At 54.8% G+C, this 16965-nt stretch overlaps 1 protein-coding gene across 5 annotated transcripts in view; it reads left to right on the forward strand.

Moving 5' to 3' along the window:
* Positions 1-454: 454 nt before the first annotated feature.
* AGAP1 (ArfGAP with GTPase domain, ankyrin repeat and PH domain 1) overlaps positions 455-16965 on the forward strand; it is a 553911-nt gene continuing 537400 nt past the window's right edge. For 2 of the 5 annotated variants that reach the window (XM_045481824.1, XM_045481825.1), the window contains exon 1: positions 455-679. In XM_045481824.1, the coding sequence (XP_045337780.1) occupies positions 517-679 (163 nt within the window). In that variant the 5' untranslated portion in view covers positions 455-516. The remainder of the gene's footprint in view (positions 680-16965) is intronic. The other 3 variants (XM_045481826.1, XM_045481830.1, XM_045481831.1) reach the window with 2 other exon arrangements.

The raw sequence follows: 16965 nt of genomic DNA on the forward strand, positions 1-16965 counted from the left end.
GGCGGGCACGGCGCGGGGGGCCCCGGCGCGGCGGGCGGCGCAGCACGCAGCGCGCGGACCCACGCCGCGGCCGGGCGCCCGGAGCGGCGCGGCCACTGTCCGGGGAGGGGGGCGGCCCTCGGCCCCGGCGCTCGGAGCGCGGCGGCTGCCTGGCTTTAATGGCTGCTCAGCGGGGCAGCGCCTAGGGGTGGAAGGCGGCTGCGGCGCAGGAAGGCGCCCGAGCGAGCCTCCTCCGGGGCCGGCCGCGCCCGCCGCGGCGCGCTCCATGGGGGCCCGCTGACCCGGGGCGCCGGGGCCCCGCTCGCTCGCCGGCCGCGCGTCCCGGCCATGAACTGAGTCCGCGGGCCGGCCCCGCGCCTGCTCCGCCCGCTCCTTTCTTCTCGCGCCTCCTCCGCCCGCCGCCGGCGGGCCCGGCTCCCCGGGGGCTGCGGCGCCCCGGGCTCGGCGGCCCGCGGGCCCCGGGGCGCGGGGCGGCGGCGGCGGGGGGCGCGCGGCTCCGGGCGCGGCGCCTGCACCATGAACTACCAGCAGCAGCTGGCCAACTCGGCTGCCATCCGGGCCGAGATCCAGCGCTTCGAGTCGGTCCACCCCAACATCTACTCCATCTACGAGCTGCTGGAGCGCGTGGAGGAGCCGGTGCTGCAGAACCAGATCCGGGAGCACGTCATCGCCATCGAAGGTGAGGGCCGGGCCGCCGCGGGGCTTCTGGAAAGCGCGGGGGAGCGGGCGCCCCCGGCGCGGCGGGGTGCGCGCGCGCGCGTGTGTGCGTGCGTGTGTACACACGCGCCGGGCCGTGGCACGCGGCTGCCCCTGCTTCCTGTCCTGCAAGGCCGGGCGACGGCCGGGGGGGAGGCCGAGGGCGCCGCCAGCTCGGCCGGGGAGGCTGGACCGGCGGCGTTCATTTGATAATGGGCAGCGGAGTCTCTCCTGTGTGAAAGTGGCTCGGTGCTGCCGCGTCCTGGGCCGCCCTAGTGACCCGACCGATGGCGGGGCCGGGGGTGGGGGTGGGGGGAGGCAGCCGGAGGGGTTGGTGCCACCGGACCCGTGGCAGGTTACCAGGCCAGGGCCGCGCGTCTTTGCTAGACGCTGGAGACGTTTTGAGAAGTGCTGCTGGGCTGGGGGTTCTGTCCCGCGTGTTTAGTTGGGGCCAGGCCGCCCCCTTCCTGTCTTTGCCCCACTCAGGGGCCCTGTGCAGGCCGCCGAATGGAGCCCTTGCAGACAGCCAGCCCGGGTCGCAGGCTGTGTCACATCCAGGAGCGTGTCCACCTGCCTCTGTGCAAAGGCTGGTCTCCATAGAGTGTTTTCTCCCAAAAGTCTTGGGTCGTATTAGAAGAGGAGCCCTACCAGAAGGACAGGGGGGTCCCTCAGTGTCTGGGTTTCATTTTCACATGTCCCGAAGGCCCTTTACTCTTCCCGCTGGTCGAGGGTGGCTACAGGAGAGGTGCGGAGCTCTGCCTCTCCTGGGCCTGTGTTCTCTTGGGATTAGGGATGGCTTTTATTTCTCCGATACTAGGCTTCAGGATTGTCTCCTTGCCCTGTCCGTTTTGGTCCGGCCGAGATCCACCTGGGGGACGAGGTGGGCAGTCAGTGTGGAGTTCTACCCCAGCCACGCTCAGTCAGCATGTTTTCCCCCTCGGTTGGCCAGAGATGGTACAAGGCCTGCAGGGTGGGCAGCGGTACCGACTGTCGTAACCAAAGGCCACTGGGGCCGCTGTTGAGGAACACTGAGAATGTTCCAAGGCCTGGCAGGAGATTGTCCAAAAGCCTGGCTGCAGGCAGTCACCCAGCTCCCCTCCATCTGTGAGGGCATCGACCACAGGAAGGCTTTGCTTTGGCGTTGTGCATTCTGTGCAACTGGCCCCAGAGTGTCTTGCTTTGACGCTTGGCCAGTTAGATGGGGAGGGTGGATGTGGTGCTGACCTTCTTGGCATTTGGCAGCCCCACGGACTTGAACAGTGCCCCGGCTGGGCTGCTGATTGGCCAGCTATGTCCGTAGGGGACTCCGTAATTCACTGGGAGGATCTGAGCAGTGCTCCAGCCTTGTGTGGGACCTGGCTGTCAGACCACACGGCCGCCTTGTTGACGATGTAAGTAAGATGTTTCCAGATTCCTCGAGAGGTAGACTCTCCGACGTGCCTCCGACAGGATTTGTGGGTGGCCGTGGGACCCGCATGCACCTGCCGATGGCCTGGGTGATACTGCATGAAGGTTCCTCTAGAGCCGGAGCCCTGGCTCTGTCTGTGGTGGTCAAAGTGAGAGAGGCACTCACTGGGCCTGTTTCCCTGGTTTCTCTGCAGCTCTCTGGCTGCATCCACAGAAGTCTGATGAAACATGATGAAAGCTCGAGACAAGGATTGAATGCACCTGACCGAGAACACCTGGTGGCTGTGCAGAGACCTCTAGCTGAGTGATTCATGACACCTCGTTTTCATTGCTCATTCTTGAAGCCAAGCTCTGGGGTCCCAAGCACTCCCAGCAAAGCATCCTGACTTTCTAGCAAGAGGATGTGGTTACATTTTTCTTTTCGCTTCTTTCTCTCTCAAAAAAAAAAAAAAAAAAAAAAAAATCACATGGTTCCTAGATGGTGGTTTCTGGTAGCTTGCTTTGGTACCTTTACCATGTGGCAAGTTAAGCCCCTTCTTGGCTGGAATCTTTGTCATTTCTAATAAGGTTCAGAATCAGTGAACGAATCCTAGTTGGGGCTTTGATGTTGCTGTTATTTTTCTGTTAGAAAAAGGAATGTCTGTTTTGCATTTGGCTGTGAACGGAGCTTAGGAACCATTCAAATGCTCTTCTGTTCTTTGCCTTATTATCAGCAATGATACCACCTTTCATTTGTATAGAACTTTAGCAGAAATACTCTTGCATTTGTAATCTCATTGTGCGGCCCCGCAGCAACCCCGTGAGAATGTGGGCAGCTTCATTATCTTCGTGTGGTAAAGGATGGCCGTTCAAGGAGGGATAATTTGACTGAGGTCATTCAGTCTGGTCTGAACCAAAGGATCATTTGAATGGAGAGCCTTGGTCTATAGCCTCCCAAAGCACCTTCCACTGCCCCTTCTCACGGAAGGCCAGTCCGTTCGCGATAATGACACGGTCTCCTGCTCTGTGCCAGTTTTAAGGTACGGTTGTGATTTATGTCTGTGCTCTTAGTGTTTTGGAAGTGGAGAGGATTGCTCAATTCTGGCAGGGCGACATTTTTTGCTATGCAAAGAACACTGTGCAGAAACACTTTTGTGTAGTTGTGCAGGGCTTGGGTTACTCGCTCTTACTGAAACCAAGAGCACTGCCACGGGGCCCAGAGACAACAGCTGTTTGCAGGAGCCCCGTGCTGTAAGGGAGCAGGTGCCTGGAGCGGCGGAGTTAACTCCGAGCACACACGGATCTGCCCTGCCTGAGAGCCTTGCGGGTTAGGGTGATATAGTGGCAAAGTACATGTCTTTCTGAATTTTAAAATAGAGCCACTTCCCATCAGGAAAGTATGTGTACATCATAGCAGATAGTTTAAAAATCGTTCGTCCCGCCAAACGGAAAACAGTCTGCATCTCAGAGACCATCCAGCTAGGCCTACCCCCACCCCAACCCCTGTGTGTACGCACACAACATTGGATTCATAGTTTCAGAGCTTCTTGGTGAACGTATTGGGAGCACTTTCCACTGTTACGAGAAACTTTGGAGAGACAGTTTCTCGGAGTGATAATCCAGCACTTGGCTGTGCCATCAGTTATTTAAAAATTTCCTGCTTTTTTTTCTTTTCTTTTTGGCGTTTTCAGGAATTTTTGCTGTTGGCGTGAGGACTGGCCTTGTCAAAGGGAATGATGTGTAGCTATCGTCCGTTCAAAGCTCATTTCAAAGTGATCGTAAGTGGGTCTGGATCAGAAAAACGTCTCAGTGATGGGCTGAATTGCACGATCTCGTTTGAAAGAGCTCACCAAGATTCCCCAATAAGAATGTGTCTGTGACCCTGTTTGTGGGCATGGGAAATGTGATTCTGTTTTTGTTTTAAAATATTACCTTGTCCAAAAAAAAAAAGTATTTTTTTCCAATTTTCATTTCAGACTCAGATTTATTTTTTCTCCCAGATCTCTGGCTTTTAGGGAAGCATGGCTGTTTTTCACATTTACCTGATCAGATCTGCGGGGTTCCCCACAGGGGTGTGGCGTGCTCTGAAACGCGGCTTGTAGCCTGGGTATTCTCCACACCCGGAAATGAGTCCGGAACTGCTCCTTCCAGGGTGGACAACCTGTTGGGTTCCCGCCTCGGGTTCTCCTTTAGAAAGTGTGTTGGGTTGACAGGGCCGAGGTAAATGAGCCAGCTGCCTTCCTTGTTAAATAAAACTTGTCCTTCTCTTAGGGATAACGCGTCTTTCAGCATCGCACGTTGTGATTCAGCGTGCCAGCGGCCGAGCTGTGGTGGGGAATGACAACACACAGGCTCATTGAGCTGGGCCAGCGGTTGGGCCCCCCACCACCCTTACCAGGTGGCAGATTAGGGGGAACCAGGCTCCCCACTGGCCCTGCCGCTGGTTTGTGTGGCTTCCTCTTGAAGGCTTCGGAGAGGCACAGTGGCCCGGTCCTTACCCGCAGAGCTCTGCTCCGGTGAGGGCGCTTTGACAGAAGGCTTCAAGGCCCCAGCCCCAGCAAGGGGGGGGGGGGGGACCTGAGAAGTTGGGGCGAGGGACCACTTAATCCCGTGGCCCAGCGGCATTGCCGAGCATCTGTGTACAGCAGAGTGCGACGTGCTTCCCCCATATCATCTCCCATCATGCTGTTGGTGATCCCGTGATGCCACCCCTGAGGTCCCGAAAGGGTCGGAAACTTGCCCCAGAGAGTTGACCTGGGTTGGTGTGACTTCCGCTGGCTCCGTAGCGCCTTGTGAGTTGGAGATAGAGGTCCTGGTTCTTGATGGTTTCTGCGGGCTGTATGTGCAAACCGTCCCACGTCTGTGTTCCCTTCGCCCAAGACGAGAAGGGTTTGAGATGCTGCACAGACGTTCTCTGCAGCCTTGCTTACCACGGCAGAACTTGTAAGAGTTGCTTTCCATACAGAAGATTATTTAATCTGGTTGTTGCATATGTACGTGTCTGGGGAACAAATACCTTCTTCCTGCCACGGGTGAGTGTAATTTTTCTCTGCCAGTATGGACTGTATTCGAAATGTTTCCAGTTTAATCAAAGGGTGCAGGTATGGGGCCTTTTAGTTATTGATACAAATGTTGCGGTTTCTTCCTTAAAAATAGTTCTCCCTCCACAGGCTGGCGGTTCTGGCTTCCAGGTTAAATTTCATACCTTACCAGCATCTAAGTCCTCCCCAATCCAGGCATCCCTCCCAACCTGGCTCAGGGCAGTGTCTCCCCTCCCTCTCCCAGGCAGAGCTCAGGCCCCCTGCTTCGTGTCCCCGGCTTCCTTTGGCTCAGCTCCAGCCCGAAGGACTGGGAGCTTTTCGAGGGCAGAAATGAGGTCCTGTTCATTTTTTTTTTTTTTTTTTAATTTAAATCTCCTCGGTGATTCAGGATGCCCAGGGGTTGCTTGCCAGAGGGGCTAACATTTTCTCTGGAGTTTGGGTCTTTTTGCCCGTCATTGGTTGTATGAATGGCACTTATCCTCTGGCAGAAGTGGAAGGTGCTTTGAAACCTGCTGCAGGAGTACAGACGTTAGGGCCGGGCACCTTTTGGATCCGACAGGGTTTGGCTTGGGTGGAAAGGAGTCCAGCTACATGTGGTGTCTGGGGCGGAAGTGAGCTTTCCTTAGTGTGCGGAGGGGAAGGGAAGGATCTGCTTGCTGAATCCTAACACCTTTTTCAGCCAGGCTCTCCAGAAAACGTTGGTGTTTCTTTACGTTGGGTGTAAGCGAAGGTCAGACGTAGGCAGCTGACATAACGTAGCGTCTTCATTATAACACGGAGGGCCGCCTGGTTCTCCAAGCCGAACGTGTGAATTACATGGAGGGCTTGGGAAAGCAGATTGCTGGCCCCCAGCCCCTGAGTTTCTAATTCTCTAGGTCTGGAGTGGGGCCCAAGAATGTGTTTTTCGAACGAGTTTCCAGAGGCTGCCCGTGCTGCTGGTGCAGGGACCGCACTTTGAGAAGCGTCACTGTGGATGGAAAAGCTCCAGCAGAAGGGGCATGTTCTTTGGGCCCTGCTCTCCAAGGCTCCTCTTGTGCAAGTTACAGGTGAGGGGAGGGCCAGCTGCCAGGGAGTTGCTTAGGGCCACAGAACTTAAACCTAGCGGAGGAGGGATTTAAAGCCGGTTCCGAATGAATTGACATCGATGTCCGCACTACCTCCTCGATGAGGAGTGAGTGCCCTGTGAAGGGAGTGGTTGGATGGGTGGGATGGACATCATCAAGGGATCCTGCAGGGAGTTAGGACCACTGATGTGCCATGTCCTTTAAGTCCTAGTCTGCTGTTCTGTGGACCTTCCTTCCTGTCTTCTCGGAGATTGTTGATATTTAGCGTGCGTGCCCTCCGGCGTGTGATGTATTTAGATGGGGTTCCTCAGTATTCCCTTGTTCTGATAATTTGGCAGATGATGCGTTTTGGTATCGCTGGTTTGGAGCTACAAGAACATTTCAGGGAAAGAGGAGAGCTGTGTGTTATTAGCAGCTTGGGGTGGGGGGGGGGGCTGTCAGGGAGCCTGAAGGAGGTGACTCAGAAGCAAGAAGCAGCCACGGCGGCTGCAGGAACCTTTGCAACGGAACGTGTGGCCCTGTTACGACCACTGTGTTTTTTTGTCCCAAAGCAGGCTCTTTATTTTCTTAAGACTAAAATCCCTTAGTTTGCGTCCTTTTTTCCTGTGTCCCCCGCAGGTGTTTATAGTTTGTGAGTCTCGCTCTGGCTTGTTTTAACTACTGATTTGATCTTGTCTCGTGTTTCTCAACGTTCACACAAACCCGCGTCCCCCAGCCCCCTTCTCCCGACACTGCAGATCCTTTGAATCCTTTGCTTTAAGTGATTGAGTTTGGCAAAGCGGATCAGGCTTAGTTATTTTTAAAATCCAGGGTTCGGGGGTTCTGATCTGGTGCTTAGCTGCATAATTCCTTCCCTTTGTTAAGTACCTTTCTCTGAGACGCAAAATGCACTGTGCAGATATTAATCTCCAATCTCTGCAGCATCTGTTATTTTTGTGCAGGGTATGGGGGCAAGGCTCTGCATGTGCAGTGGCGCTGGACCCCCTTCTGGGAGCTCCGTGCCCCCGAGGGGCTGACGGGGAGTTTTGGTTCTTCTAACAGTGCGGGAAGCCTGCTTGCAGGGCTGTGTGTGGAGTGACTTACCCAAGATGCAGCGATGACCCATCCAGAGACAGGGCAGTTTGGGCCCAGTCCCTCCACCTCCCTGGGCTCCTGCTCACAGCTGATCAAGGCCAGAAGGGGGTGTTTTGGTTGCCTCTGGGGCTTGTGCAGGAGGGAGAGCAAATACCAACAACCCCCCCCCCCCCCCCCCCCCCCCCCCCCCCCCCCGCCAGAAGAGGTTGTTAATGGACCCTTTGAATAACCAGCCCAAGAGCTTGTCTGTGTGCGAGGTCGGAACATTTTCCATGAAGAGCAGACTAAATATAGGCTCGAGGGTGGGGACCAGGGCCCAAGAGGGGGCTGTCATTGCTTAGATATTGTTTCTTCCACTGGTAATCAGAACTTGCCACCAGCCCGGAACAGGTGGCCACCCTAAGCTGTCTGGGAACAGATTGGTGTTTTTGTTTAACCAGGGGCTCATTTGCAAATTTCACACTTCTCCCGCTGTTTGATGGGGATTGTCTTTTTTTGGGCTGCAGTGTTGGAGTATTTGTACAGTGTTTCTACACAAGCAACTGTCTCCTCTTTAAAACTGCTCATGCCGTCTGGTTGTCATTAGCATCGTGGTTAGAAGCTGCTTTTTATTTTTCATTTTTTAAGGGTGGGAAACACTTTTCATGGTTCTGGGAGAAGAATTCCAAATAATTACCGGCCATGTTCACAAGCGATTTATGTTTGGTCTTAGAAATGTCAACATTCAGCAGGCTTTCGCAAATAGAACCATATTGATTTCCAGCTTAGGACACAGCCTCACCAAAGCTACCTAGTTACCATATTCTCAGATAATAGTCTTCAAGGGAGAGTAGCATCTTTAGGAAGTAAGTTTAGTTGAAATTCAATGAGTTTCACTTGAAAAGGGACGTACCAACCGTATCGGGGAAAGGAAGAAGTTAGTTAGAAAGTTTGGTTTTGTTTTTTTAATCAGTGCCTTCAACCAAATAAGACCCAACTTAGTTTCCTAACGGGCTTTTTACTCCTGAAATACCAGCCCAGAAGCATGCTGTCTGTGTGAGGGTGGTCGGTGGTCCTCAGCAAGATTTGGTAATGTAGATAAGCTAATTACTTGCTAGCTTTTGTACTGAAAAATAAATTGATTTGGAGAGAGCCGATGGCCCTGAGGTTCAGCTGTTTGTGTTTCCAGTTGTCCTTTTCTGTGGGGGAGAGCTGGCGTATTTTCCAGGGAGGGCACTTCCGTAAGCCTGCCTGCCCACCCTTTGTTGTTGTTTTTAAGGATCTGGGGTGCTGCTGTGAGCCGTGATTCCGTCTCCTGTTCTAACAAGGCCCCTGGTAGCTCAGGCTGGTGAACCTGATTTCAGACAAACAAACAAGAGCATTGTTTTAATTTCGGCATCAACAGGCCAGTCTGGGGCTCTGATTTCCCACGTGCTATTATTATTTCAAGTTTGGGATTGCCGGGATTGAGACCACTTCAAACTCCCTAATTTTTTTGAACTCTTTATTTTATTTTATTTTTTTACATAGCACGTAAATACAGAAAGACGCCCGAGTCATAAGGGAGGAAGTTTTCACAAACTGACCATATGTGTGTAACCCGCATTCAGATCAAGAACCAGAAGGTGGTCGGCAAGGCAAGACCTATCTGTGTTGCGTGTAGTTAAAGGTCGCCTTTGTTTTTTTAGTCTGTTCTACCATTGATAGGCATTTGCATAGTTTCCTACTTTCTGCTGGTACAACAGTGCCTCTGTGCACATTCTCGTGCCTGACTTTTGGTTCCTGTCAGGTGCCTGGGAGTGGAGAGCTGTGTCGTGTTACCTGTTCTCTCTGGTTGGACACAACCAATCATGAAACCACTCTATCTGGTGGGCAGCCCCTATCTGGAGAGACCTTTCATTGCTGTTCAGAGTTCATTACATGACACTCAGGTGGCTTAGGTGCTGCATTCGTCCTTTGATTTTTGTTCTTTCCATTGTTTGTTCATAAACAAATGTTTAAGTGTCTAGTAAATTTCCGGCACTGTCTTAGACTTCCGGATTTTCTACGAACTGTTAAATCCTTGTGAGTTGAATAATTACAGCTCTGTAAATAGGGAGCTGCCTGAGTGAAATCCTTCACCAGGAAGTACTTTTCTTTAAAACGTGAATGGCACAACTCCCCTGAGACCAGAACGGGCCCCTTTCAGCTCTGCCTGGCTCTCGGCAAATTAGTAATCAGTTGGGGTACTCTATCCCGCCGATCCCAGATCCCAGCCTGGCCAGCATTGGTCTCCCCACATCCATCCTGGGTTTTAGATAACCCTTGGATCTGTGTTGGCATTTGAAAGGAAACTCATTTTCTACTCTGGGCCTGAACTGTTCTGTGGTCTTATAGTTACTATTAGCACTCCTCAGTTTCTGTTGTTTGTAGCAATTATGTGCAAGGCAGGAAAGAAACAAAAGCTAAGTGTTGCCAACAGTGCTACTCTCAAGGGGTTATTTTCTTTGTTCATTCTGCTGCGTCCTGGAACTGCCCATCTCCCTCCACAGAGGCCCGCTGAGGCCATACCTGGTAGCTCATAAGGGTGGAAGTGTGTGAGCTTCTCCAGTGGCCTCACAGAGCAAATGTTTATTTTGAGGGATGGGGGTGGGAGGGCTCTGTTTATCTTCCCCGTTTAGTGTGGGGAGTGGCTAGTGTGAGAAGCAGTAGGCACAAGATTTTATTGAGCACCTACAAGGTGGCAAAGGGGAATTTTTTAATTTCCGGTGTGCAGATGTGTGGGACCTGAGCCTTCTCCCGGCACACGCCAGATCTCGCTCAGGAGGCCACAGGGATGCAACCTGAGATCACGGGCAGCTGTGGGCGGTGTGGGGGAAGGGAGGGCTGCCTCCCAGGGGATGGGATTAAACCCAACCTGGAAGCCGGGTAGGAATCAGGCACCGGAGGGCTTTCCGGCCGGTGGGTAAGAGGACTGAGACATCTGCACTGAATCCTCAGCCTCCAGAGAATCGAGGAGGCCCGGATGAGGGAGAAGAGCCTTACAAGCCCCAGAGAGCAGGTCGAGAGCACTTTGGGCAGTGGGAGACCACCGGTGATGGATTTCTGCGTGGGGAGGGCAGTGCTGTGACGCTCAGCGGCGGCCGTGCAGCCTGGAAGCTGTGTTGGCCGCTGCAGTCGCTGTGGTCGTGGGGAATGGCAGGGAGGGCTCGAGACTGGGAACCACCTCCCGGCCCTTGTGGCAGAGGGTGGGGGTCTGGGCGGGAAGGTGGGGACACGGAGACCAGGTCCGTGGGATGCTTATGGAGGTGCAGGCCCGAAGCCGTGTGGGAGCCTCAGGATGGGGGGGGGGGGGCGAGAGACTGGGATTCGATCCTGGGAACGCGAGAGTGGGGCCGCGTGGTGGGGATTCCATCTTTCGAGGTCCTGAGGTTTGGGCGGGGGAGGTGCTTGGCCACGCGTGGCAGGTACCCAGGGTTTGTGGAAGAGGACCCTGTCCCCGTGGGGTTGGTCTGCATATGTCGGTCAGGAATCGCCCCGTCTGTGGGACGGGCCCAGAGGTGGGCATCCGGGGTGCATCCCGGCCCCTCCCTCCTCCGCAGACTCTTGGATGGGGGTCCGAGGCACCTGCACGTGAGCCCCCTGGGAGCGTGGCTGTTGTGCTTCTCTGTCCAGGAGCTGAACCGGTGCACACGGGGACTTCTGTGATCGAGCTGTGGCTCACAGAGCCTGGACTGTGGTGGCCCTTGAGGCCCTGCTCGTCCCGCCGGTGGCCTCCTGGCCGGCGGTGCCTTTCTCAGAGTGGATACCACATGATGCTTGAGGGATGTGTCCGCCCGTAGCTACATCTAACTATCTGTTCATGCGCCTACCAAGCATATGTCTGTGTCTATCTGTTGGGTATCGGTGAGTTTCACTCAATGGCTTGAATCCATAGACCCGTGGAGCCGGGTGCCAGGACTACAGAGGGGAATGGGTCGTTTGCTGTGCGTAGACCGGGCAGGCGTGTGCTTTGGCCCGGGTGCGTAGTGGGCTAGGCAACCTAGAGGGGGCGCCATGAAGAGGCCTAGGGGCTCCCAGAGGGTGCCCTGCTTGAGCCCCAGAAGGTGGGGAGCTGATGACATGGGGGAGGGGGTCGTTGACAGACGTGTCATCTCGTGTCAGCAGGAGGCCTTGGAAAACTCTCATCTTTGCCGGAAGGAATCTCATGGTCTTGCCACAGAAAAGTCAGGTTCCAATTTTTTCACTGACGAAATTTCAGTTTTGAGGAACCTGGGTGGCTGAGTCAGCTTAAGCGTCTGATTATTGATTGCAGCCCAGAGATTCATGATCTCATGGTTCCTGGGTTTGAGCCCTACGTCGGGCTCCGTGCTGACAGTGTGGAGCCTGCTTGGGATTCTCTCTCTCCCTCTCGCTCTCTGCCCCTTCCCTGCTCACATGCTCGCTCTCTCTCCCTCTCCCCCCCCCCCCGACTTTCTCTCTCTAAATATTTAAAAGAAATGTTTAAAAAGTCATTAAAAAAAGGGAAAATTTCAGTTTTACCAATGTTTCTCAATTTGTGTTTGTCCTCATGCTGGGGAGTAAAATGAAAAGATTACTTAATCTCATTTTGCCCATCATCTAAATCTAGGGTTTTTTTCTCTGCTTCAGACTCCCCAGGCCCCACACTGCTTCCCTAGACCCCCAGCTTGCCCGGAGAGGCTTGGGTGCTGCTGAAATCCTGGCCAGGTGTGTTTTGTGCCTCTCCCTACAAGTCTCTGCGGCCCCACCTGGAGGCCAGGTGAGGTCCGGATGTGCTGGCAGTGCAGCTCCTCTTGAAAGTGGTTCAGAATTCCAGACTCAGACGTGAGAGCCCGTGTTCTAGCATCCCACCGTCTGCTCCTGATGGCATGTCGGCTGTGGGGCCCTCAGATTTTTCATTTCACAGACTGCCTGCTTGGGATGAAAGAATCCCAGAGTGCTGTGGTCTTCCTCGTCTGGGGAGATCGGCACCCCCCGACTTGTTGAGATTAATTTCGGGGCTCTTTGTGTCGAGCTGCTCACGGAGTTGACGGACCATCACCCCAGGCGCACCCCCTTCTGGGGTCTGCTTAGGGAGGGGGATATGCCACTAGCCTAGGGTCTGGGATTCATACGAACAAGGCGTTTTGCTACTAAGAGATGAAATTTGTGGCTTAACCACAGCCCTGGGAGGCTCTCTTTTTCCCACTGTTTTGTGATGAACAGTTGGAAATGCACAGAAGAGTTGAAGGAACGTGTAGAGGGAGCTGCTCTGTTCTCACTGCCCTGCTTCTCTACTCTGAAGTGTTGTGTCTCTCTCTATCCATCCAGAGGGTTGCTGTCTAGCTCTTTCTATAGAATGCAGAGTTTTCCAAGGCTGGGCCGACGAGGGCTAGGAATCCAAAGGATTTGTAGAAACAGTGCCAGGCAGGGTGTCGTGGTGTCAGGTTCCAGGCTTAGTGTCGGCACAGTGGGGTCAAGGCCCTTACTAAGTGTGGGTCCCACGTGCGGGGGTCTCATTCTGCAGGGGAAGTCAGTTTCACTTGTGCTTTGGAAGGACAGCTTTTTGTTGTGTTAATCTTGATTCAGTTTATTTCTTTAAGGTTATGTGAGAGAGAGAGAGAGAGAGAGAGAGAGAAAGAGAGAGAGAGGAGGAGAGAGAGAATCCCAAGCAGGCTCCATGCTGTCAGCACGGAGCCTGATGTGGGGCTCGAACTCACGAACTGTGAGATCATGACCTGAGCCAAAACCGAGTCAGATACTTAGCCAACTGAGCCACCTGGGCACCCCAGTCTTGATTCAGTTTAGATGTGAACCCAAAAGGAGACTTTGAATTGAACTCTGAGTTGAATTCTGCGGCTCGATGTGTGTGTTCGGGAGGGCAGCCCCTCCTCCGGCCTCAGTGGTTTTGCGGGGGTGGGGGGGGGGTGGCTCAAAGGACTGTGGTTTTTGACGTGGCCGATGTATTGATGTGCAAGACAGGCGTTTTCTTGCTTAACTGGTTTATACTGCGGCCACTTCCCTGGAAGTCGAATGATGTCATAGCGGATCACAGCCATGGTGACTGTGGCCTGTAAGGCCTGGGGATCTAAGGCCCCCACCTCAGTGACTTGCCATGGAATTCTTGGCAAATACGTGTCCCTTTGGGCCTCAGTTTCAGAATCCATACGATTGAACTTTGATCTCAGGCTTCCTCCTGTCTCTGGAGTGGCTGCTGAGGCCTCATCCGTGACTCATCGTCCCCCAAAATGACCGGGTCTGGTGGAGGTGGAGGGGGGAGGTGGGGATGAAGGGTGGGGAGGAGATGGTCCGACGAGGCCAGCCTGCCCTAGGGCCTTGTGTTGAATGGTCTCATCCGAGTATCCCTCCTCCAGCAAACTCCGAGTGAGATTCCACTCGGGAGAGTAATACCCAGCAAAGGGAAGGAAACACACTGTGGTGTGTGTGTGTGGAACCCATGGAGCACGTGGCGGGACAAGCACTAGTGTGCCTCGTGTAACAGGGGTACGTCTGCTGAAGGCTTCTGACACCTGGGCGCGTGCCGGGGTGAGCGGACGGAACCTCACGGGTACTGACCTCCAGTGTCCCGAGGTCCCCTGGTCCCCATACTTAGGGTAAAAAGCAGGTGTGCGGCCGTCTGACCTGGTGATAGTGTGTCAAGGGCGTCACGAGCACGTGGTAAATGTTGCAGGTGCGATGAATGAGTCTATTACGTGCCCGACTTACACGGCGGGTTTTCAGGCACATCCGAGAAGTCTAATTAAGCTCTCCGTCACCTCCCTGGCTCGTGAGTTTTAGGGAGCAGCCTCCAGAATTGGAGTCATCCTGGCCCGGAGTTGGGAGCTGAATTACAGTGTGATCCCTGTCTTTGCCGTGTTAATTGCAGTGTTCATTACAGAACCTGGTTGGCCCCAAATTCCTGCTCTCCAGAGTGGACGCGAACGGGGCATGTCTTCTGAGTTGTCCGCGAGCCGTGACCTCACAGGGGCTGATAGTCGGCGGCTTCCTCCTCGTCTGCCCCCTGCAGTGCTGTCCACATCCTGGGCAGAGCTGGCCCAGACCCCGCGGTCTTGGACCCTGCGGCCGTGGACCCCGCGGCCTTGGGGGTATTGAGTCAGCAGATTCCTTCCCAGATGCTCTTGCACGGCTCTACCACAGCCCTCTGCTGCCGCGTGCGTGTCGCCGAGTCCCCTCGGGGCCGGCCCGGGTTCTGCCGGCCGGTCGGACTCCACTCTACTCTTCTCAGGACTTCAGCATCCCTGCTCACAGCCCCTGCCTTGGTTTCCACGCCAGATTTCTGTTCGAATGGGCCCCTGCGTCCAAAATCTCTAGCCGGAGCCCCGGCTTCGGTTTCCATTTTTGTCACAGTCATGTGTTTAGCGTGAGCAGGCTTTGAGCCGAGGGGGATTTATGGCAGACCCTGTCTAGGTTGTCACCTCTTTGTCACTCAATGAGGGGAGGGTCTAGTTTCTGAAGAAAGGGTGGTGGCTCTGAGTGCACCTCCCTCTCTCACAATTACCCCCCCCCCCCCCCCGGCTCCCACAGTGGGAAAAGCCTGACTTTTGAACGCGTCCTCTGCTGTGAGCCAGGGAAACTTGGGTTCTTACGGTTCAGTTTGTGAAAGAACGTTCTAGTCTCGTTCGTGGGTTATCATGGTGGAAGATGTTTCCAGAAGACTTGCCTCGTATGTTTCATCGGGTAGTTTCCTAACGGGCAGCCCAGATTCTCCTTACTGCTTGCTCCCCTCCTGGTACCAAAAAGCCTCTTGTTTCTGAGGCTTTATCTTAAAGGCCACTTTGCAGGAATGAAGGGACGTCTGTCTGCCTTTTCCACCCCTGTGTAGACGGACCCCCTGTTCACCCCTCCCTCTTCTCCTTTGTGTGGTGTGTGTGTGTGTGAATGCACGAGGGAGTCTTCCCCTGTTTTATCCTGAGAACAACCTTGGCCACCTCACCAGTGGCTTGTTCGCAGGAAGGGTGGGCGGTGGAGAAGCGTGTGGACGGTCTACACTGGGGTGTACGTCTCCTCCCACTAGAGCACAGTTCCCCACCCTGCTGCAACCACATGTTGCTCCTGAAAACAGTCCCTGCCTGAGAATTCTTTAGGAAGATACCACGTAAAGCTAATTGCGGTGAACTTTTCCAGAAACTTGTGTTTGGAAGGTCCGTTTTCCATGGTTACTGTTGCCTTGGCTCTTGTTACATAAGTCCTGTTAGATCCTGGGGTTTCTGGAGCTTGGGTTCCAATATTTAAAAAACATGACTTAAACCTTAGCGATCATGATACTGCCTTTTTGGGGCTTTCTGGACATAAAAACAGGAATCGTAATCAGAAACCTGAGTTTATTTGACCAAGAGTTTCTCTGTTGGTTTGAAAACATGCCCCTGGGAACACTCCTCAGCGGAAGCCGTCAGGGGCTGCGTCCACGTGAGCAGGGCCACCGAGCCTCGAGGCCACCGACGCAAGCCGGGCACTTAGACTTGTTTTCCCCAACCCAGATCCACGCTGGCTGGTTCCCCCCCACGCTCCACGGAGATGGGGAGCCAGGGGCTGCACGGACAGGACGTTAGACTGAGGCCCCAGCCGGCCGCCGATGGAATCTGCTAGAGTGTGTTTTCCTGGTATTTGCTCTACGAGCGTTGTGATCTCGGGTAGATTCTGTCTAGGCTTTTCCCTGAGCTCGAGGGAACCCTCGGCTGCAACAGCCTCTTGCTGATTCTTTGTCTCTAGAGCCCCAGGCAGCCAGGTCCTACTGGGCTGGGCCGACTCTTGGAGCCGAGCCCTTCCCCAGAACTTCCTGCTCTCTCGTCCGGGGATCAGCTGGCGGTCACTCGTGGCCGGTTTCCACGCGGAGCTTGCGTACCTGGGAGGCCCCAAGCGAAGCGAGCAGCTGCTGGGAATCGGGCAGGCGGTCGGTTGACGGCCGCTCACGAGCCGTGCGCTGTGCCAGGCCCGGCACCGGTGCCGACTGGCCGAGCAGCCTCCGCACCCTCCTCCCCTGGCGGTTCCGTTCCAGACGTCAGCTCCCGTTCGTTTTTAGGAAGAGGAGACCTGAACGGCCGTTTACCGCCGGGGAGAGGCTCGCACGGCCGAGGCCGCTGCGGGGGTCCGGGTCTCCCTGCGACCTGGGCACAGCTCTGCGCCGGCAGCCAGGCGGGCGGCTCATGGGTTTGCCTTGTAAATGACACCGTTGCCTGGAGGCGTCTCTGACAGCTGCTCCCGCTCCGGATTCCAGAAATTTCTACGAAGCGTTTCACGACCCGCTCTCCCAGCTCCTTCCTCTTCTTCACTTAATAAAACCCGTAATAATAGCTCCAGCTGTTTAGTGAACGTGAGCCGTGCCCGGGACCCCGTGATCAGGGCTTAAACCTGCTTTGTGTCATTTTATCCAGGTCCCCCTGGGGACAGAGGTGGTAGAACCCCCATTTTACAGGTCAAGAGCCTGAGGCCTAGACTTTCAAGCCAGGCCCAAATGCACCCACGCCCTGGAGCTGGCCGACTTAGGATTTGAACTCGCGAGTCACGGTCGTGATGTGCTGATGAAACAGAGCGGAAACCTCTCCGATCAGCCCCACCCAGGTCTGCAGGGGCACAGGGGGCCTCCCCCTTCGTGGACCGTCTTGCAGGTTCCAGTTTGTGATTCGAAGCTCGCATTCCCACCTCGCCTTTTAATCCCTACTGAGGTGGTGAAGAAGGGAGCAGCCGCTGGGTCACTTCTACTCCCTTGCTGAGGTTTGGGGGTGCCC

This window comes from Leopardus geoffroyi, chromosome C1, assembly GCF_018350155.1.
Source record: "Leopardus geoffroyi isolate Oge1 chromosome C1, O.geoffroyi_Oge1_pat1.0, whole genome shotgun sequence".
Lineage (NCBI taxonomy): Eukaryota > Metazoa > Chordata > Mammalia > Carnivora > Felidae > Leopardus > Leopardus geoffroyi.